At 35.9% G+C, this 24,929-nt stretch overlaps 1 protein-coding gene across 1 annotated transcript in view; it reads right to left on the bottom strand.

The window, feature by feature from the left end:
- Nucleotides 1–23,874, bottom strand: part of LOC132118936 (testis-expressed protein 264 homolog) — a 36,638-nt gene extending 12,764 nt beyond the window's left edge. The window contains exons 1-3 of the mRNA XM_059528689.1: nt 23,350–23,874; nt 15,283–15,504; nt 14,220–14,290 (exon numbers count right to left, since the gene is read on the bottom strand). Of these exons, the coding sequence (XP_059384672.1) occupies nt 14,220–14,290; nt 15,283–15,504; nt 23,350–23,607 (551 nt within the window). The 5' untranslated portion in view covers nt 23,608–23,874. The remainder of the gene's footprint in view (nt 1–14,219; nt 14,291–15,282; nt 15,505–23,349) is intronic.
- Between the last annotated feature and the right edge of the window lie 1,055 nt (nt 23,875–24,929).

Raw genomic sequence — 24,929 nt, 5'->3', positions numbered from 1 at the left:
CGACATGGCGTAAGTGATTAATTACAAAATTGTAATTTTGGGGTGTAGAATTTTATTTAATGGTGCAACCAGATACACACTTTGACCCTGCAGCAAGAAAAATGACTATCAAGTAAATAACAAAATACCATATTGCTGCTTCAAGGCTAAAGGATCTTTCATAGTGACAGATTACTAACACTAATATCTTTAATATCTGAGATGGCACATCTCATGAGAGAAAACAAAATTCAGAGAGAGACTCCACACCATTTATGAAAAATATATGAGTGACAGAGAAAAGGCCCCTTCAGTGACTGCGGGAGAAGCCTATCAAATATTTGGCTTGGTGATTGAGTAGCTTTAAGATTGTCTGGAACGTCCCTCCATTGCAATTCAAACCAGCTCTGCATTTAGAAAAAAAAAATTCTACTGCAAAAGAAACAGTGACAGTGTCTTCAGGGTATAACAACTTGTTGATATCGCTGTGATGCAATATTATATATATTACAATTATATATATATATATATATATATATATATATATATATATATATATATATATATATATATATATAATTTTTTTACTTGTTCCATGATGTTTTGATACAAAAACGCATATCACAATCTCTCTCATACAATAACAGAAAAGAAACAGGTCAAAGCTGGCCACCACCAACAGAGAATGCCCGTGAGAAATAAAACCTTATTGATGTATTTGTACAACTTTATTCCTTTCACACACTAAAGGTTTTCATGTGAGAATGGATGAGTGTTTTCTTTTCTTTAGTAAGTAACTTGCCTGGGGATAAACATCTGATTGAACGTCAGAGGAAAACCCTTTCCAAATATACCCTGTGTGTTTTCAGAAAAATCAACAAAAGTGCTCTGGATAAATTTGGGACTAAACAAGACCTCATGGCCCAACGTACAAATGTACTGTTTCTAAACACAGCATATCCTGTCACTAGTATCTCTTTCTCTCACACACACCGTCACCCATAGGTTTTGTCTTGGGCAACCACAGAGGGCTGAAAGTGTTATTAAGAGAACAGCACCAAACCACACATCTATGAAATAGGTCAGCACTTTTCTGAAGTGCTGATTCTGGACCAGTCTTTGTTATTAAAATCTATTATGTTGATAGGTGATCCCCTGATCTTACGTAGTTCATAGATTTGTTGCTGTTTGAAAGCATAACTGTGTCTAAACTGCTTTACATAACTAATATCTTTGGTGTAGGAAATTACCAGCGGTGATATCATCTGAAGAAAAAATGTCAAAGATCAATAAGGAAGAAATCTATCGGAGGTCTGAGATAAACAGTTAATAGTGGTGCTGTCTAAAGTTTAAACCTAGGGTAGACTTGAACAAACCTATAAAACAATCAGAACACCCTAGCAACTCCCCACAACACACTAGAAACCACTTCTACCACTAACCACCTTGCAACCATCCAAAACTTTAGTAACTTCCTAATGATCATCCAAAAACCTTAAAATAACTCCTAGCAACCACCCAGAACACCCTAGTATCCTCCCCTAGCAACTGCCCACAACACACTAGTAACCTCCTAGCAAGTTTCCCAGAACACTTTAGTATTCTCCTAGCAACCAGCCAAGTAGTAACCTTGTAAGTAGTAAAAGTATTACTTAGTTATAATCAAATGTAACTCAACAGTAATTTCAGAAATGGGTTTCAAAATGTTGAGTACAATAGAAGACAAGATTTGACTATTTTAAAGTAATATCTCAAAGGGTTCAGACATTCTGTGCTCACACAAACCTAACAGAGTCTAAAACAGTCCTTAGCTTCAGCATACACATCATATCCCGATATTTCATAATGGACTGCTGATGTCCACTAGAATTCTTCTCTTCTGACACCTGCTCTTGTCCTCCTCCTCTAATGACTGTAATCTACAGGATTACGGGGTGGACAACTGTCAGACGTCACTGAATAAACAGGGGATGGACAACTAGTGTGTCTTTACCAACAGTAGACAACAATCACCATTATCCGCCACTTAATCTCTAAAAATACATTTAGACTTTCCTATCTTGACACTTTTGTATATATATATAAAAATAGCACACTCTATGATACCCTATGATATTTTACCAAAGATCAATGTAAATGTAAAATGTAACTATTATTATTATTATTTTGCTTGTTGAATATACAAACAGCTGAGAAAGAAAAAACTTGTGTAGCAGTACATTGGATCCATGCAGCTCTAGATGAATGAAAAATTATAATAGTGATGATCGTTTTGCAATTAGCAACATATCAAATAATGTAGATTAAACCAGATTTAATGTAGAGCACACGAACATGGTGCAAATTTATCCCAGTCCTTTCTGTACTGAAAGTCCAATGCCACATTATCACAAAGACCCCATTATGAAACTTTGCGCACTTCATCCTACAAATAACTTTGTTCAAGAAACTTGCTTTCTCTGATTAGTGTGGCCTATTTGCGCCAGATAAATACATTCAATTGGTCTTCCCTTGTAAATCACTGACCCGAGAAAGACTTCCCTGTGTTTGGTCTTTTGTCAAAGCCATTTGCTTAAGCTAAATGGTTCTGGTCCTCCTATAAGCTACTCTGTGCTCCTGAGACTCCAAAATCACAGTCGACTGCTCCTAAATTTCATTACACGTCTGGCTGAAAACCCCTGGCAGGAAACAAAAAGGAAAGCTAAAATTTGCATGTGTTATCTTGAAGGAGAGGTTCACCGGATTGGCAGGGTCCCCTTTGTCAATTCTTTAAAAAAGTAGAACTCGCAACTACCCTAGTAGTGAAAAATGGGCAGTATGACCAAGAAACGATTATGAAAAGTGTTTCAGACCATCTCTAAAGTTCAAAAGCCTGTCAGAATGGTAGTGGAAACACTCTCCATGATGAATGAAACATCCCAGGAGCTCTAGGGAACAACAGAAAGAATCCAAGAGAGAGAGAAAAAAAATACAGGTGTTCATATTTCACATAGGACAAGATAAAAGCACATTTTAGGTTACAGACTGGCATTTTGCTGTAAGATGTCTGGGAGACTTGACCAATAACTCTCTGTAGATAACCAATAATACTGAAATATTTTGTTCATTTTCATAAAGGCTACTTCACGAACTGTAACACTTTCACAGCCCTCAAGATAAGAGTTATAAATTAAAAAAATTAAATAAGAAAATCTCATCCATGTGGAACTCAGCCTGGTTTCCAAGGAAACGTTCGGAAAGATTTCCACAGAGATTAGATCCTTTGATATTCCAAAGAGAAGAAGGATGGGAAAGAGGGAACCATCTGAAAACAGAGATCTGATGAGAAAATCCATCATTAGAGAGTTTTTTTTTTTAATCTTCCTAGCGAAAGACAAGGAATCCCAATCAGTGCATATCATTACCAGACGAAGCCATACTTTAACATGGGCTACTTAAACTCACAATAGCTTACTTAGTTAATGTGAAAGCCCTGCAATTAACCCCAGCAATTAAATTTCTCTTAACCATAGATGAAAGACAACTACCTCAAAGCTGCTTTGATTTGGATCTAAAAGTAGTTTATTTTTAATAAACAATAAAAAAAGCCAGATTTTGAGTAAAGGAAGGCTAGGCATGAAAGATCGTGGTGACCTTACTCAGACAAAACAAAGCTGAGTATCTTAGATTCAACTCACACAAACACACAAATGTTTTTTTATTAAACTTTGGATATACAAGAAACAACTAGTATGGCTTTGAAGTAAAAGACTTCAAAGACATTATTAAACAAAGAAAAAGAAAAAAGGTGACATAACTGTGGAAGTTAATCAGCATGTCTGGAAAATGCCTTTGTTGAAATTAAATAAATATCTATCTATTCATCCCATTCATCCTTTAAAGGGGACTGACTATTGCAGTGCCTAAATAATGATTTGTTTACTACCTGAAATCATTATGGTTCCTCTCCTCATTATCTGTAAGGCAAGAAACAAACCGGATGTTATTATCTGTAAATATTTTGAAAGAAGTCTCTTAGGCTGCATTTATTTGATCAAAAATACAGTACAACTGCAATACTGTGAAATATTATTACAATTAAAATAAGTTTTTAGTTTTAAAATGTAATTTAGTCCTGTGATGAAAAGTTGAATTTTAAGCATCATTTCGCCAGTCTTCAGTATCACAAGATCCTTCAGAAAACAATCTTATATGCTGATTAGTTGATTAAAAAAACAGACTTGTAATATTAGTACTACTTTGGATGGTGGTTGGGAACACCAGGAGAATCCCAAAACCCTCTCAGCTCTTCCAAATGGATGTACAGGAATCCAGTCACTGCTCTAGAGGTGTGATTGATCCAGCTGGGATTTGGCTAAAGGAAACCAGACGGGGAAAGTACCAGAACGATAAACACAGACTATAGGACAAACCGAAAACTGCTAGTTCATTTTCACCTCATGGGTCAGAGTTCTGTTTCATTTACACCACACACACAATCCCACCTACACGCACTCCTCCAGCCACAGCCTGACTGCCTCCAGCAAGCTGCCTCGACACATCTTACACAGCTCACTTCATCTTTTCTCACCTCACACAGATATCCAACAACACACTCGTCTAGCATTAAATAATTAATCTAATCAAAAGCTTCGACTCTCTCTAGGGTTTGTTCCATATCAGAATCTACTTTCTCAGTCACTGACTGCAGATGTTACAAACACAAATCCTCTTTAATTCAGGGTTGATCATGTGTTCTGTAAAAGCTGATGAAAGATTACTACTCTTATGCCTCGAGTCGCTTTGGTCCTGAATTATAACACTATAACACTGTCTCACACACACACACACACACACACACACAACCAACCAACCCCCTTGAGGGAAGCGGGACAGAAAATCAGCCCTCAGCCTTGAGTATAGAAAGATTATTATAATTTAATGCATGATAACAACACCATCAAGAACCATCTTGAATCTTCAAAAACAAAAAATAATCAATTTCCAGCACCGCAACCATGCAAACCCCTTCCTGTACTAATTTCAGATTCATCTTATCTTAATTCTGAGCCACTTTCGCACAGAGGGCTGATCAATCATATTCAAATGTGACATTTACCTCTTGCAAATGTTCCTGGACTCCCCCAGGCTCTGGGACAAAAGTCATGTTTGAACTGCTGAAACGGAACAGGCCGGGCAGAGGGACGTCCCTCTTGTGGCTTGACCAGACATCCGCCACTCACCAATGTCCCATATCGCACAGTCCCGGCGGGCACATGCACACACACACACACACACACACACAAACACGCACCGCAGCTCTCTTCCAAACTGTGCCAGGAACACTTTTAGATAAGCTTTCTCAACTTTCCCTAGTTTTTTAATTACATCTGACATATGTGAATGTCACAGATTTGGAAAGAACTTCAAAGATGCTTTCACATCAGAGTATATTATTAAAATGTCAACATATTATATATGCAAAACATGTAGATAATCAACTTTTTTAAATTATTATATTAATTATAATAATAAAACTTTATTACAATTATCAGAATTATAATTATTTCATTCATCAAGGATGCATTAAATTTATGAAAAGTGACAGTAAAGACATTTATGTTACAAAAGATTTCACAGTACTTTTCTGGGTGTGAAGTCCACCTGAATGATTTAAATATTCAATGCTCTGGAGTAACGAGTGTTAATGATTTAGCAAGGAATATAAGGTGACAGAGGAAACAAACTAATGAATATTTCATGACATGGGGGGAACAGCTGAGCCACGGGTGGCAACAGCTGGAAAAAAGAATAGAAAGCAAACAAACGATTCAAAGAACAAATTAGGAATTAGTGTCGTCGTCTGCACCTGGAAGCAAAATATAAAAACACACTACTCTCATAACGTGTGTGTTTTGTGTGCTACATCTTCTCAGCCACATCAGACAGTCTATTCATAGGTCACAAACAGCTTTGGCTTGTGGTCAGGAAGGCCATATGGTTGAGTGGGCAGTAGGCCGTCTAGAGAGGGAAACACACAAACACTGGCAGCGTTAAAGGCCAGCAATGTCAATACACACAGAACACATACACACCTACCATCCAGTCAACCTTTCAGGTTTTCCATGTATCCGTCTGTGCCCTTTACCAGCAATGATCTTGGCTAAAGCCTGCAGGGTGCTCAAAAATGTCCTCAAGTCCAACAGATGTGCAGCAGTCTCTGCGGATTCTGAGGGCACCTCTAACAATCATGTGAACAGCTTCTGAACAATGCAACTCAACAGACACTATTCAGTCAGAATAAATAGGAATATTGTATGAAATTCTGATGAACTACTTATCAATCATAAAGTCCTTCTGTATATAAATTAGAATGATGCTAGAAATCCAATGAATCTCATTCAAGAAAACTGGGTGGGATCATTTCAGAAAAGTGGTTCTTAACCATTTGGTTTCCAAGACCCTTCATATAGACTGTTTTAACGGCAACAACATAAACAAACGTTACTGCACATGCACGCTTTTGTGGCCCTAACTTAACTTCCAGTAGACTTCCAAATAGAATCAATAACAACAGCCAAGTCCCTCTAGAGTAGATTTTTTTTTTGATAACACACAAAATATGTTTGCTGCGTAAATCAGGTGGACTTAATCAAAATGCAAATTAATTATTTCCGAGCAGGAGAATAAAAAATAAATAAAGCACGAGAAATAGAGGTTTCCCCAGTAACAGCTGTAAACAAAGCAGAGCTATGCTCGCAAATGCTGCTTTATCAAGCATATAACATGCAAGTATTCCTTCAGAAATAGTGATATAAAAACATTCGTGCCTCGTTTTGATATTTAAACATATAAATGTAAGGAATTATTATTATTAAATGTGCAGTACGTAACGTTACTAATGTTTATTCAACGAAGCCTTTTTGAAAATCGATCAGTTTTAAAATCGTGGCAAGTCTCCAAAAATAAATAAATGTATGGGAAACACATCCCACAGCACAACCACCTGAGCCCAACTTCAGTCTACTCACCACCTTGACTTTAACTGCGTTTATAGAAGGCACCGCAGCCAGACCGTTATACACAACACAGACCGGAAGTTAACTTAAGGCCAGGCGCGTGCACCCGATGAAACCCTCTATAGGCCAAAATATTTTCTGGTATCTCTGCTGTAATGATAAATAAAGTAAATAACATGTCCATAACACAAGAGTTAGAAATATATATATGTGTGTAGTGTGTATGTTTGGGTATAAAAAAATAATCTCAAAGTAATCTCAAAGATATTTTGTTAAAAAAATAAAAGGTTTCAAGAACTACAATGAACAGCTTGTTTGGACTAAAGTGTTGTTTTCACCAACCATGAAAGCATGTTCTAGTACACCTGCCAAAACAAAATCAAGACTTTGTAAAGAGCATAATAGGACCCCTTTAATATGCATTATATGGAGGTAACAAAAAGTCATACACAAATTTCTGAAGATGGTCAGTTCCCGCTCAGAGATACATTAATATAAACCCCCACATATTTGTCTTCTTCTATTTTGAGCATTGTATGAAGATTGAACTTGAGCTACCTGGTACAGTGTTTTCTCCACTTTACAGACTTCATAAAAATTCTGGTTCCAATATATCGACCAGTGCATCTCTAGAACCGGAAACTTTCCTACAATACTGATTTAAAACAAGCAGGCGGTTCTTCAAACCCTTGCATTCCATCTGAACTCACTATTCTTGTTTTGGGTCGGTGCGTGGATCGTCTCTTCTTCTGCTTTTCTTCAGTTTTATATACATTTATATAAAAAAATTAAAAAACTGTAATTTCAAGTCATCACCGAAGATCTGTTCCAAGTGAAAGAGCTTCAAAGCCTTTCCATTACTGATTTACAGTTGCTGTGATTTTGCCAAGTAAGATATGTTAATAACATCTTTTGATGATCCTGGATCAACATTATTGTCCAAAAATATAGTCTTAGCCCAACCCCTACCCATAAACCTAACCCTACCTATGATTTATTCCTAAAATCAGTGGGAAATGATAGCTGATTAACAAGGGTGTAGAAGCACCTAACCCTGATCGTAAGCCTAAAAGAGATATTTCCTGAAAAGTTATATCTCAATTCTGATTGGTTGATTGGAATGTTGATCCTGGATCAACATCCTTGTTGTCAACATTCCACTGATTGACTGGTTAATGGTTTTTAAGTCTATACAATACATTTACAGATTATGGAAATTTTAATATAGTAGTAGACTTCAATTTCGATTAAGTACAATGGCTTTAAGGCTTTCAATTATGCTGCTGACCAGCTGTGTTCAGGTTTATTATTAGAAACACATTAAGTGCATATTCTTCAACAAGATGGTCGAACTGCACTTAAAGGGGTAATTCACCCCTGGCAAAATGGGCTTTTAATAAAATGTAGCTATCTATGCAGTAGAAAGTCTAAATCTTGTTGAAATCGATGCAACATGACTAGGGGTGCAGGTAACATGGAAAAAGAGTACACATTGTTCATTAACATAAAATGCATGGCACAACAATACAAAGCTGGTAGAAAATCAGCAAAGTCAACCTTTAATGGTTCTCTTTTTTTCTCTGAAGCATTATAAACCAACTAATTCAAACAAACATTTACTTTTTTACTTATTTTACTTATTGAGGGAGAAATTCAAAGAGGCTAGACAAGTAGCTTGTGTAAATTTCATCATGCATTCTGCTAACATGACACCCTTTCACCTGAAATACCAAACAGCTAATTAAGAAACCAGGCAACTGAGACTGACAACACACAACGTGAGACCTGGTTGCCGATTATATTAAAACTAGATGCCAAAAAAATACCCTGAATAGGAATTTAATCTTAATTAAACTTTTCCTTGTAGACATTTTTCAGCAACTTTGTGTGGACTGAGGAGAGGCTGCACAAAATATGCTGCATCTCTCCTGCAGCGTGACAATAGGAGATTATCAAACATGGAGCTTTTTCATGAGCAAACAGCAGGAAGGTTTGGTTCATGTTGTCATGCTTTTCCAATAATCTTTAGAGGGAGCTTTTGAGCTAAAATGTCACTGTGGCATTTGGAAGAGCATTTCTCCTGGTCCAAGAAGTTCATGGGCACTTTGATTGTTTGATTGTGGACTTTCAGCTTAATGCTGTGGCATAAAGAGAGGAGATAGAGAAAGACCAAGAGAGACGGACACATATATAAGACATTTTACAATTTGTGGTATAATGTGAACAATATCAAAATTCTGATCAGAGGAAAAGTATTTGACATTCCAGGTGCTGATGTACTGTCTGTCAAGATACTGCAATACATATTCTGAATGACAAGGCGGACAGTTGCCCACACGATCAAGAATTTTGAGTAGTTTGAGGTCTGAGTTCATGACAACCTACCAATCAAGCAGAAAACTGCAAACGGCATTATATGCAACACCCTGTGTATTGTAGCTTTCAATTTGGTCTTTTTTCCATCTTGTCTTGTCTTTTATTAAAAAAATTTGACTTGATTTTCAAAACACAGCAAAATTTAATTCTGTCATCATTTACTCACCTCACATATTAAAAAAGAAAAGTACACATTAGCATACTTAAAAAAAAAGAGTACTGAAAATATTTGTTAAAAGTGCGAACTGAATGTAATGTTTTTCAGACGCTTAACTGCGTGTTAATTGCCATTAAAACGGGAATGTATTAGAGTTTCAATTTATATTAAATGCCGTTAGCTTAACTTTAGAGTGAATTTTGACTCACTTAAGTAAGACTTTTTATAGCATAAAGACCTTTATGCTACTTCATAATTACTAATATTGTCTTTGACATATGGTTAAAGCATACAGCATACTGCCAAGCATGTATAATTAACTAAAATTACTTTAAAGTAATTCTATTGGAAATTGTGATTTCTATTAAAATGTTTGACATTTATGGAATAGTGATTACAGTGATTAATGAAATAGTGGCTTTTTATTTTTCATTAGTATCATAATCTACAAGGACTTTTTTTTTTTTTTTTTTTTTTACAAATATACTTTTAAGATTTGGTCTACACAAGTGCACATTCAAAACATTTAAGAGCACTTATTTTTAACAAGGGCACCCACATGCTGTTTTAAACCTGTATGAGTATATTTTCTTCTCCTGAAGACAAAATAAGATATTTTGAAGAATGTGGGTATTAAAAAAGTCTCTGGTCCCCATTGACTTCCACAGTATGGAAAAAATACAATGAAATCAGTGGTGACCTGAAACTGTTAGGTTATCACATTCTTTTGTGTTCAACAGAAGAAATTCATTCAGATTTGGAACAACTTGAGGGTGAGAAAATGATGACAAAGTTTTTGGGTAAACAATTCCTTTAAATCATTTGAGGCAAGTATGTAATGACTTAACACAGTTCAGGTATAATTTTGGCTCATGTTGCAACAGTTGTTTTAGTTAGTCAAATGTCACCTGTGCACTAGATTTCTCAAATGGTGCCACAGATTTTGGAACTGGATTGTGAACATGGCTCTGACTGAGAGTCACCATTCATCCAGTTTAAATAATGAACTTTTCCCCAAGTGTAATTTTTTTTCCCACTTGAATAATGATATCTTAACTGGTATAGTTAAATCTAGGATATGTTGTGTTACTTTAAAACATTCCCATTATAGTAGGGACTATAACTGGAATGAGCCAATTTAACGAGAGCTGTGTCCTTATTATGACTTCTGTAGCACGAGGACAAAACAGAACAAAATAGTTCATCAATTCAGAAGAACATTATGAACATAAATAATGTCTAATAATTAATTATTAATCATTAATTTGAGTGTTTACGTATAAAACTATCCTAGAAACAAAACATCAACATGGAATTTTAAATAAAGCATAATTGCTGAATTACACCAAACTTTTTGGAAGCACTGCAGTGAAGAGATAATTCTGACAAAAAGTACAAAACATCTTCAAAACTGGCCTTAATATAGAAGATTTTAGATTTAATCTGCCGATGAACTACCGTTGTGTCTCAAGAACAAATCAATTGCTGGACTGAGATTAGGAAAGACCGAGACGAAATGAGCATGTAGTGTTATCTTAGAACAGGTAACCTGAACCTGGTTACAGACCAACAGGAGAACAGAGAAGCTAACGGGGAGTCTAAAAAGGATGCTGCTTCACCTGTGTACTCACGTAAAAGAAAATGGAGGGCTAAGACTGACCAAATATTGATGCCATTCATTCAATCATGATCTCCAGACACTTTCTGCTGTCTCTGGCTCTTCCTGTCTTTGATGAGGACCGCTGAGGTTCTGTGTGAAATATTTTAGTTAAATGGGGCCGTCGCTGATGTGAAAGCTTGTTCCCTATGCTGTCAGGATGTCTGAGGGGTGTGATGATTCTTGGAAGTGCTAAACTCAGGTCAGCATATCAGAAACAATTGGTAATGACAATATGAGCTTGAATTGAAATGGAACAAGTCACGCAGTCTAGTCATACCATCTGTGGTGAGTTTCACTATTAGCTAGTTTCTTTTAACCTTTCTGAAAAAAATATAAAACACTTTAGGTGCTTGGATACTTCCTTCTAAGCAATTGTGCTGTTTAAAGGAATAGTTCACCAAAAAATACAATTTGCTGAAAATCTACTCACCCTCAAGCCATCAAAGATGCAGATATTTTAATCACAGCAGATTTGGAGATATGTAGCACTACATCACTTGCTCATCAATGGATCCTCTGCAGTGAATGGGTGCTGTCAGAATGAGAGTCCAAACAGCTGATAAATACAACACAATAATCCATTCCAGACAACACCAGTCCATGAATTAACATCCTGTGTATTGAAAAGTAACGAATTTGTAATAAACTTAATCATTTTAAATCACTTAAAATTAATCATTAAGACATTTTTAACTTCAAACCATTGTTTTAGATAGAAGTCCTCTATCCATAATATTACTTTCTCCAGTTGTTTAAATCAGGAAAGAAATAAACATGTAGGTAGATTATGATGTGAGAGGACAACAGGGAAACTTTTGTTTTGTTTGCATGTTTTTTTCTGACGGCACCCATTCACTGCAGGGGATCCATTGGTGAGCAAGTGATGCAATGCTATATTTCTCCAAATCTGTTAAACAAACTCATCTACATCTTAAATGGCCTGAGGGAGTACATTTTCTTGTGTATATTAATTTACATTGGAACTACACAAAATTAAATAAATTAAAATATGGCCAGAAATAATATCCATAGTCAGAGAAAAATTAAGCAGCAATAGTGATAACTGTGACCAAAAAGCATGCCCAATTCTGTTAAATCTAGGTAGAGGTATTCTATTTTTTGGTCATGCATGCTTGGGTAAGCAATACCGTAAAGTCACTTTAATGCACATTACGAACACAAAGAAAGCAGAACTATGTTTCCACTTGAACGACCTCCTCCGGGAATGGGTCTGGTTGCCATAGGGATTCCCTTCTACTGTCCTAGTCAGAATTTGAAGCGTCTCTGTGCAATCTACCCACGAACAAGAGAAGACCAACCTTCCGTCTCACATCACAAACTGCATACAAATTACTCAATCTGACTACGCAAAGTTCAATCATCTGCAGCCCACACAAGCTACGGACAGACGGCCTTTGCAATGGATTATTCATGACGAGAAATATTTGCCTTTTGTTTGTGATGTACAAAGAGAGGGCTGTTTAAAATGGAAATTAGCTTCTAAAAGATATATTTAAGAGTGACTTTGAAAACGATGCCTGTGAAACATCTAGAGAGCAGAACGAATGTAGGCGCTAGAGAAAATGCTCTATTTGGCAGGCTCCTAGGTGTAGATTAAGGGCGGGTATCTGCAGGTCTCTCGCGAGGTGATGCATATGCAATGTGTTGATGGAACTGTAGGAATTGTGTTATGTAATGTAAACAAAGCCATGTTGAATCTGAATCTCAGGCTTGATGTGGAACAGTTGTGGCTGAGAAGTTTGATGTGATCAAAAAGAAAGTTATTTATATATATATATATATATATATATATATACACACACACACACCCACACACAGACACATAGTTGCTGTAGCTGTTCGAACACAAATGAACATGCCACATGGTAACAAATCGAATTGAAGACTTTCAAAGAGAAACAAATCATGGAACAACCAGCTTGTGCACGTGTGATCGACTAGTTGGTCTATTTGTTTTTCTTTTTTTTTCTTTTACACTTTCTAGCTTATAACATGCTGACAGAAGGCTATGCTTTAGATATGGACTATAAACCGGGTAGATGTGATTTGTATTTCATTAGTGTTAATCTTGAGTACTCAGAGTAGTATTGCATCCTTCATATCTCAGAAGATTCTTTAGTTTTGTCAGATTTATAAAAGAAAGATACAGCTTTATACTTCCTTCCGAAAACGGTCAAGCTTGTGGAGGTGTGTCGTTGCTTAAGAGTCACGAGCATGCACATCTTTTGCATAACGATCATCTGCATGCTGTGACATTGACATAAATAATTCCTTTAATGCTGGGTTCTTTGGGAAGCTGAACAAGGTTATCCTTTCTTCACAACCAAGAACACACTTATTTGGTGACTGTTGTGGTCAAAAACGAAATGTAAAATACTTCTCGAGCAAGACCTGTGCAGCACTGCCAACATCTGTAAACCAAATGAAGCACGTTGATGGGCGTGCTCTTGTTCTCTCTCTGGTTGATGTGTGCTCACACTCTTCCTGGGAAAGTGCCCGTAAAAGGAATTCAACCATTTACGACATCACACGGGGCCATACTCAAAAAAAAAAAAAAAAAAAAAAAAAAAAAAAAAAAACTTTCCGAAACTTATACAAACTCTTAATAAGTGTATTTGGTACAGAGATACTTCATCATACATCCAATCAATTTTTTGAGACTTTGGTCATGTTTAGCATGAGAATCAAACTCTTTAGTAGTGTAAATAAGTCAGAATGCATGAAATAGCATTAGACATTCCCTTTAAATATGAGGGCTGGGTACTTTTTAGGCACAGACTAAACTGCCTCGATACCATGGAGTATGCTTGATGTGCCTAAATCAAGTTCTGGTGATTGGCTCTGGTGAGGCATCCACGAAAAACACTAGTTTATGCCGGTTATGCTCAGAGAAGTGGCTTACACGTGAGGCTGTAGTGTGTAAGCGTCAGACCCCCATAGATGTGGGGCTATGTATAACACCAATTTACCTACACAGATGTTCTTCAGACATTCTTAAACCTAGAATTGCAGGTGATAAGTTATCTACCAGCTGAGCAGACAGATCTTGAGGCTGAAGGAGGCAGGAGGCTGAGCCTGTTGGCTGCGTTCACACTGACGCTGCATCAGGGCAGATGGTGGAGTGAGTTGAGGGGGGCCCACATACACACACACACACAAATGATGCCAAAAACATATAGAGAAACTCTGACGGCCATCGAAAAGGCTACCAAAATCACCTAAATATAAATATTTACTAATTTCATCACTTATGTTAAAATGTACAGCATCGTGAGATCACAAATTATAAGCAAAATCAAAGAACGGGTTAAGTGATGTAATTTCGAGCATGAGAGACATGAGAGCATTTTTTATACAGTAAAGCTGCTTGCTTCAAAGAAAACTATAGTATAAAGCACTCTATAAATAAACGTGACATGACTCGATTGCACATCAGAATTGCAAAGCTTTTGCAAACATATCCACATCGTTATGATCACATGCTTTCTTAACTGCTGTTTTCTCACAACTGTCATTTTTGTTGTGCATTTATTCTGTTATTGAAAGGAAAGTGCATAGCACTGTAGACAGTGCTGGGATGTTCACTAAAAATATAATACTTCAAACTTAATTTTACCCCTAAACAAAGAAAAAAAATTAACATTGCTGTAAGTCTATTGGGGTTTTAAGCCATGACTTTAAAATCTTTTGAATGTGCATCTTTACTGCTTCCCTTCCACGCAAAATCTCTGCACTTTCCTCTACTTATCTCTTCCCAGTTCGCAATCCTGAAACTCTCATTTGTTGCTTTCTTTGCCCTCATCCCCAGCTTTTCTTCTCTGTCTTTGTCCTTAATTGCTATGATTAAGTCTACTGCTTAATAATTACTGTCTGCATCCCTCCAGATAGTGGCCAAAAACACTGACAGACTAGGCGTTTGTTCCCTCATGAACTTTATGCATCAGTACACCAATCATGTTGAAGCAAACCCAAGCATGGAATCAATCACACTATGGCGACGACTTGAATTAAACACAGCTGCACCAACCTTCAAGTTAAGTTGAAAAGCTAGAGAACAGACATTTTATAAATGTTGAAGGTGATGATGTTACCTTGATGTAGCAGTTCAGCTGTGGATAGACTCTCTGCACCCCAAGGAAAATAGAGAGAGGGGTTCGGTGGGGGAAGGATGCTGTGACAACATGTGTGACCTCTGGGAAAGAAAAAACCCCGAAGCCGTTCTTCACATACAGCTGCTGCTGTTCCTCGTTGGGTCTGTCCTCGCCTTCACTCAAAATACTACCCACTGCATAGCGACACTTCTGTGCTGGAATCTACAACACACATAAACATTTTGTATTGAAGAACCAATTACTGTCAAAAATTATTACTGAGAAAGGTTTTCATCACTCAAGACAATCATAAAAAAAAAGATTTTTACAATACTGAAGAAAATGAACAAAAAATTCAATCCAATCAGTTAACCAGTCCACTTAAACATATTCTTTTTAAGAAATTACGTTGTTTTCTTTAATGAATACTTTTATTCAGCAAGGATGCATGAAATTGATCAAAAGATACATTTTTAATGTTATACTTATTAAAAATATTTGTATTTCTATTGAGCGAAAATGAAACAAAGATTAAAAAAAAAAAAGTTTCATGATTTCTTCTAAAATATGAGGCACCACAACTTTTTAACAATGATAATAATAAGACCAGCAAACACTGATCTTCCCAAACTGATCCTCAAACAACATATCCACAATAAAAACTTTTCCAGCCATATTAAAACCCATCAGCTGCCTACAGTAATAACCAAAAGGAGCCTTACGCATCTCAAAATGCTTATCTTATGCAACAAATAAGCAGGATGGTGTCCCTCACTCTTGCGAGTGCAGTTATGTTCAAAGACAATAGGGAGCGTCTACGATTCGGTGATTCACAGAGGAAAAGCTATAGCTTAATGACAATAAACAAAGCCACGGCTGAAAAAAAGCATATAAACGTATTAGAAGGAGTTGCATGAGCAGGTGGCATTATGTTGTGAAAAAACAACAACAATAAAGCTGTAGTTTTGAGAAGACTGTGCCTAGTTGCCACATGTCGTCTGGCAGCTACGAGACCGGTGTGGACAGATGCCCAGCTGTCACTTTTCATGCACGCCTCTAACTTTTACCAACCGAAGGCATATATTCTTGCAAATGAGGGCACCGGGGAAGTTTGAGATGGATTGTACAACCCAAACTAGGCATGGGTTCAGGTCTCTCGAGCATTTGGAGAGAAAAGGGGTAGGTTGCTGAAGCTAGACTGTGACAGATGAAGATCTGTTTAGAAAAGGGTCTGCAACAGTTCCCAGAACATCCATCCTTTAAATTGGAGGAAAGTATTCATTCATCTCATAGTCTTCTGGGTCACTTTCGGCCTCCAGCCAGAATAGATTGCACCACCAGTCAGAAAAAAATGTCAGTCAGAAAAGCAGATAAAAAGACAAGTTAAATTGACCATTAAGACTGTTTGGTATTTATATTATAACCATACAGTCCTAATCAATTCTGATCCTTGCAGCATCATATAAATTTTTCAAGTAGTCTGCTCACATCTGGATCATTCTGAGGCCATGGTCTACGGGAGGTCTGGTTTCCCAGTGTGCTTCCAGCAGGTGTTGTTCACAGGAAGTGTGTTTTAACAGACTGGCCTGTCACTAAGCCTTCATTTGCTCAGAGCCTTTGACAGAAATTCTGAAAGTCTCTTCCAACATGGCATTAGATCATAAATAAATGTGATCAGCTACAACAAAACCTTAGGGAAGAGACAAGAGACCCTGTTTTGTGAACAGTTTAGTCAACAGGGCATCTTTTTTTTCTGTAACTCTCAAATATTACAGGGTTTTGGTGCATTTTGTTCCAAAAATATATTATTATTAATATACTAAAATATATTTTAGTTATTTTTAATCTTGACAAAAATGTCTTTTACTTCAAATTTAGTTCATATTTCACCATGTCATAGTTATTAATCTTACTCAATTTTACAATTACAGAAATGGCTTATCATTTATTTGACACTTGACATTTAGTAGATGAAAAATTGAAGAAACATAAAAGTATATAAATTTGTAACAAAGCAAAGCAATTTTTATTTTATTTTTTTATTTCAATCATGAAATATGTATAAACATTAAGTACAGTAATTTAAAGGTATTTAACTAAAAACACTTGTGAAAACTTAGCTCCTAATATAATATCATATAATAAGATCACTATTATTAGTTATTCTGTAAGTAGGATCATAAATGTTTATTAAGGATATTAATATAATACAACAACACCAACACCAACACAAAAAGTCTTGGCCAATTAATACATCACAATAATCAGGTAGGTTGACTAAATATAGACCAAAAAGTAAAACCAATCACCAAACCAGTTTAGATAAAAAAAACCACGTATTTTACATTCCAATGATCACTGATGGCCCTACATAGTTTTTCTCTGAGTATCCTGTTTTGCTCTAAAAATTACAGAAGTGTAATAGACTACTGTTGCCATTTCACATTGACTTTTAGTGTCAGTTTAAAGACAAAATGGTGATGGTTTATGGAGACAAACCAGCAACCTTAGCCTTAACTACTACATCACACCACGCCATTCAATAAACAACCAATAAAAATACCAGTAAGTCATACCACAATAATCATATCCTTTAACTGACAACTGGAAAAGCTCACACAGACTCTGAAAATTGATTTTAAAGGAGTTGCAATATGGGTACAGGAAGCAGGGTTAACTTTGAGGTGGCATGTTTAGTCACAACTGAGGTAAACGTCTGAAAAGAGAAGCTTGTTGACATTGAAATATGATGAGAAAAGATCATTCAAGACACTGACAGAGAGACAGAAGTATGATGAGCATATGTAACTGTCAGCGTAGCGGTTCTGTTTTACATTTGTCATTTTACTTGTTAAGTAGCAGTCAAATCCATTTCAGGCAAATTGCTAAATGTCACTGAGGTTATGGAGGTGCAGCAGTCCTTTGGGAAATCGACTCCAAAATACCTTGGAAGGCAGACTCATTTATTCATCACTTCAGACGCGCTTTAAAAAGCTCTTGCATCTCCCCCACCACTGTCACTGCCGCTATCCGCATCTTCACAGTGGACTGCCTTTTCATGTTCCTGCCATCCTCAGACAGCTAGGACGCTGTGAAAATACTAATAGTTGTGATGGCGAGAGCCAGTTGGAATTCTGTTCCAAGACATTTGTTGACAACAGGATGCTTAAGTTCCTTCCTGAAAATGGCAGTTTGTTGATATTATCTTGTCTGTCACTAGTCAATGATTGATGGGTCATGAAGATGATCAGATTAAGCTATCAAGCTCATCAAATCATTCTCAGTTCTTCAGAACAGAAAACACTCAATTAGGGCCTGTTTTAACATGAGTTGAAGGCCCTTGTTTTTCTAGCATCTTTTGCATATTTGAACCCTTTCCAGCAGTGACTGTATGATTATGAGATTCATCGTTTCACACTGAGGACAACTGAGGGACCCATACACAACTATTACAAAATGTTAACACATTCACTGATGCTCCAGAAGGAAAGACAATGCATTAAAAACTTTTGAACAGGATGATGAAGATTTTCTTATTTAATCTAAAGATCATATTTTTAGTACTGGCCAAAAATTACTTATGATAGTTTTAGTTCACAATAACATCACTGTTTGGAATTACATGAAGTTGAGTACATGATAACAGAATTTTCATTTTCAGACAAATTATCTCATTTAGGGTACTAAAATGCACCCTTAAGAGGAAAATCAGGTAAGAAATACCCCAAAATGTAAAATTTTTGGAGATGTTCTCTGACAGTGCAGTATCGGGAAATGATATCTGAAATTACAAACCTTTTTGTTTCATAGTTACATTTACATCAAAGAACCATACATTAATACCGCCAAAATGCATGCAAATACTTCAAAAATCAAAAACTACTGAAAGTGCATTTCTGCCAACAGTCATCATCACCTAATAGCAGCCTTCGCCGCAAGTGTCGACTATGCCTATTTTTCTTTTCATCTTTTAGACTGACTTGCAAATGGCCGATGTGGGGAACATAGAAAGAGCAAACCCTAAAACTCTCCGTCACTTAGGGACTGGAATGCCTTTCATGGCCCTTCACAGAATCCGGCATGTGAAGAAGTCTTCCCTGCTCCTCTTATCCATGGCAACCATCTTCAGACTCAAGGGCTTTCACTTCGACCCCATTGTTGGATCTGATGAGAGAAAGTTCCCAAAAGCTCGCAGGCTTGCAGACTACAGTAGCAGTCAGTGAATTAAAAAATAGAGAGACCATGGTGGTCATGCCAATCCTTGTGGTAAAATCCTTCATCCCTGAGGAGTCCATTGTCTTCCAGTCTTGTTACTGCCTCTCTCTACTTTCTATCGGCATCCTTTGGGAGCTTTTGACCTCCTGGTTTAGCACCCCAGGCTCCTCTTAATGAGCTGAGATCATTATGACAATTAGCTGAACTGGATCAGGACTTGGCCATGGCTGTATGCGTGGATCTTTGGACAGTTGCTAATTGGGGACTTGGGGAAAGAAAAACAGTCTGTCATTGACAATGAACCTTTGAAAGTAAGACCGAGCTGTCAATCAAGAGTCGGACACCATTCCAGTAGGGCTTTCTGGTGGGAGGTTGAATACACATTAATGCTATGAAAACCGTTTTGACTGGTCAAGAAGGAGGTGGGCAGGAAGTGTGAGAAATCTGATGGTGCAAGGTCTGCATCAAAGAAAGTCACAGGAAAACTAAGAGGCTTTCTTTGCCAAAACGAGTCAAGAAGTAATTCACAGTGAGCCTACACAAACTGATTACGAGCATTGTCTCAAACAGGATTGTTGGTTTCTGCTCTTCCTCTGCTGTAGAAATTGTGGTTATTTTTAGATAATAGATAAATAAATACATAAATAGGTCAATATAAATACACTCCTAAATGCCAATTAAAAGACTCAGTTTCAAACTTTGTTAGAACTAAATAACTGAAAAGTGATTCAACCCAGAAGGCAACTGGAGCCACTGAAGGTCTGATAAACAGTCACAGAACGTCTGGTATGAGCTCATTTATATTTCATAAAAGTGTAAGGGCAATCGAAGTAGGTACAGGGCACCAACTCTGATACATTTTACCTTTTCTGCTTTCCTTTTTATGACATTCTGAGATCATGTTCAGCCTTGGCTAGGGTTCATGAAATAATAACCTCGATGCCTTTCTCTAAATTCAGACCGTAGATCGCTTCAGTTGGCTACTTATGCTTCCTCTCGTCTACATTCTCTATTTGTACTGAATTGAATCTGAACTAAATCCAAACAACATCAGAATGTAGCTCCTAGGACTTAAATGTATATAACAATATACATCAAATCTTTTGATCTGTTTTGTCTTGTATATAACATTGAAACACCAATTGGAATATTTATATAATTTATGAGCTGATTTTTTCTTGGAACAACAAAGAGAATTTGAATTATATGCTTTTCCCCATGCAATTAAAAAGAATTTCTAACTTTTAAACTTGAACTAGAACTTTCAAAGATTTATGAACGAATCAATCTTTTGAATCAGATCTAGGCAGTGAAACTGGTCTGAAAGATTTGTTCACGAGTCAAACTGATCGGCTAAATAACTTAAACTTGGGTCATTTTATCATAAAACTATTTCTTTCAAAATATATATTTTATGAGAGAAAGTCATACAGGTTGGGACTAAGAATAATTCTCTTGCTTTAGCAATAATGCATTTACATTGCGAGAGGCATTTTGCAATAAGGAATATGGAAAATGTGTACAGCAGGAAAATTAGAAAATTGAACACCATTTATCATGATTATATATGATCAAATGAGATTAGTGATAAGAGCCGCACAATATTAGATAATCTAATTATATCAGATTAAATCAGATCAAATCAGAACATACAAACACATTCCATATCTACATGGTTAACTGCATAATCAACATTAGTGCACAAAATGACTATATCAACACCGCCATCTAGTGGTGTATGAGGATCAACAACTCATCAACACACATTAAAATGAATAAAGAATATTAATTAAAAAATAACCCTGAATAGAACACATATCACAATACAGATTTAGTGTGCATAACATCTCTAATGACAAAGCCCTCTTGTAAGACCTTTGTATCAGATTGGCCAACTTGAAGGGTAATGTTACGGATTGCACAACCAAACAAACTAAACAAAAATTTTCATTAAATGAATTGACTAAAGCAATTTACTTTCATGAGAGAATTGAAGTTTAATGCATGTGTAATGTGTCTGATGTGCTGAGCGATGCATACTGAGTATTCAGTAAACAGGAAATAGCACAGTCAACTCTAAAGCCACATCTTACACTTCACAGCTACTAATATAACTATGTCATTCACACAAAACGTATAAATTAGTTAGATATAATGAGAGTGATGATGGCTGGGGGAATTAGAATTTAAAGTACATTCTAAATAGATAAACAGATTACATTCTGAATAGATTCTGAATAGATTCTGCAGGTTTTTCTGCAGCTTTTCTATTGTCCGTGCAATATATAGTGCAAATAAAATTATGCCATTAATGAGCAGCATATATATGGAATGTCTAATGGAAATGAAGTAAAAAGTACAGAACAAATCACATTATGGCTTTCATTTGCAGTATTTTGTTCTAAATGTAATGTCCCAAGTGGACCATTAGTAATGAGGGCAGTTTAAGCTCAATATATATTGTGCTCCATGGAGTTGCATATGCAGAGCATAACAACAATGTGGTTTACTTAAAGGGACAGTATTTCTTTAAAAGTTAAAATAGTTTGGGCTTATTATTCAATATGACCATTCAAGTATTGTGATAGTACTTCTATTATTTGTTACTGAAGTTAACATGGATTAAAAAGCAAAGAATAATTTTAGTAAAAAATTATTATAAAAAAAGTGCTAGACATGTCTGAAGGCTGAATGTGCTATGTAATGTGGGCCACCTTGATTAGAACGGAACTGAACTTTCACTAATTCAACTAAATTGTTAAAATGAAAATGACATTCAATCCCTATTTTATAGCTGAAATTTGACTAGAAAACAGAAATGACTGTGCAGTCAGAAAATTCAACTCAGATATGGATAAAAGGAAAGAGAGCAGAAAGGAAGGCAAGACATGAAGTTGAATATGGAGTGAAAAAAAGGATGAGAAGAGCAAAATAGATGCAGAGTATAAAGCTTTAAATATGGTCATAATTAAAGTTCATTTAAAGGTTTAAGAGAAAACAGACAGAGAAAAAGTTTTACATTTTGTTATGTGTTATAGTCAAAATTTTAATATGCTGACTTATTTTCATAAAACTTCAGTTATATTCCATAATTTTTCTAATATATGCATGAATTGAGTGAACGTACGAATTTTATTCAGTCATGGCTGAATCTGTTTGATGAAGAATGATTGTTTGATAATGCATTAATAAACATAACAAATGAATTAATAAATAAATGTGTTTTTATACATTCTAATTAGGACACCAGATCATTTTTGATAAATCAGAGGTGGTGCACTTTACCTGAAAATACATTAGTCTGGAGTGCATAATCTTAAAATGTTTATTGGCAAATAGGCTACCTTTCAAATAACATGATGTCATATGAACTCAATTTAAATGAAAATATTACAGGACCTTAAAGTTAACAAAGGTATTAAAAAAATGAAATGACAAGTGGCCCACTTTACCTGAATTCAGCCTTCATATATGGCTAGATATACTGTAGATATACACAAACAGTGGGGGTCAAAGGTCTGGAATTACGTTTAAATATTTTAATACTAATAAGTAATTAAATAGTTCAAACGATTTATTGTAAATATGTATTTTTATTTATTTATGTGATGAGAAACTGACTGGAACCATTACTCCCTTCTTCAGTGTCACATGATCCATCAGAAATCAATCTTATATGCTGATTTGCTGCTTTAATTTTTTTAATAATAATAATAATCAAAATAAAGCAATGTTTAAAAATGTAATAAATAAACTTTTCTAGAATAAGTTACAGCCGTAAATCAATCACTGATCCACCTGTCACACTAAGTAATACACCAGTTGTCCTCATTCATTCAAAGGTCTACTCACCTTCTTTGGATCATCATAAAATATCCCAATGCATGACAGCTTGGGTCCAATGCTGCAGCTCTCTCTGAACAGTGACCCACAGTCTTTATAAGGTCCACATTTGTATTTATATGCTATAGTAATGCTCCTGACCGGGGGTAAACCAGTCCTGATGTGGATTTTAGTGATCAATCCAGAGTATAAAATGTAACATACCGCAATGAGAAAAAGAACTAAAGAGATAAAGGCAGTGACACTCAAAATCTGCCATTCCCACATGTCAGCTGAATGTTTTGAGGTTAAAGAGCAAAAGAACAACGAGAGCTGCTTTTATCGAGGAAAACAGTCTCACTCGTTCATTCATTCAAAACTCAGCCTGGCTGTGGGGGGTTAAAGAGCGACTGCATTAGTTAAAGGAGAAATGGCCTCAGATAACAGGATTCATGAATAGGAATCAGAAGTTAGTTGAAGATGGTGCAGAGAATTAATCACTTCCCTAAACACAACACAGAACAGAGCTTCCTGGACGGAACCATTCGCTTGAAATAGGGGTGAGAGCTATTTACTACTACTGAAAGACTGTCATGTTTCTTTTCTAAACACTAATAATTCACTGTCACTGAAAACTCTAATTTATAGTTTAATACAGTTTTTTTTAACGGTTCAAAGGTTTTTGCTTATGTACACTGAATGGTTGATTGGATTTGATTCGGAGTGTCACATAATTAAAAAACTAAAACTGCGCACAGAACACACAATGTTGTCAGCTGTGAAATCTTTAATTAAATTTTTTATAATTTAATTAACCTTCAGACAATCATTTGTTTGTATTGCACTTTTGTATGTTTCACTTAATACACGGAAGAGATTCGTGATGAATCGTTAGTTGAGGTTGGATCATTTTAATGAACAGACCGAATCAGTTCACAAGACCGCACTGAACTAAACTGAATTCGAGAACTGATCAGTCATTTGGCTGATGTTGAGTGTTACTTCAATATCCAATATCCAATAAAAAAACTATATGACATATTTTAATGCAGCAGCTTAAACAAACTGCATCGGCATTAAAAGGACCGGGACTCGGAATCAGCAGACAATCAATATTCAATGACTCTGATCCGATCTGAAAAAAATAAAAATAAAAAATCCCTGATCGGGACATACCTAATAATACATTTTTAAATATATTAAATTTAAATAAAAATATATTTAGGTTCTAAACTACTTGATTTTTATTAATTATTTATTTTTTTTATTTTTTTTTTATCTTATTTTTTTATTTAAGGGTTAGTTCAGCCAAAAATGAAAATTAAGCCATAAATTATATAAATGAACCCTTTCTTCTTTCAGGCGAATCCAGTCAGAGTTATTTTAAAAATTATCTTTGATCTTTCAAGCTGTTTGATGCCACTCAGCTGGTGTTGCACTGCATCAGTCCATATGAAGTTTAATTAAAAGTGCATCCATTAAATAAAGTGTCTCACTTGGCTCTGGGGGGTGAACAAATGCCTTCTGTAGCGAATCTCTGCGTTTTTGTATGAAAAATATCCATATTTAAAACGTAATAATCACTTTAATCTAGCTTGCATGCACTGTTG

The sequence above is a fragment of the Carassius carassius genome, chromosome 38 (genome assembly GCF_963082965.1).
Source record: "Carassius carassius chromosome 38, fCarCar2.1, whole genome shotgun sequence".
Classification (NCBI taxonomy): Eukaryota; Metazoa; Chordata; class Actinopteri; order Cypriniformes; family Cyprinidae; genus Carassius; species Carassius carassius.
Note: the sequence above shows the minus strand (reverse complement) of the source record. Positions and strands in the feature narration are given on the sequence as shown.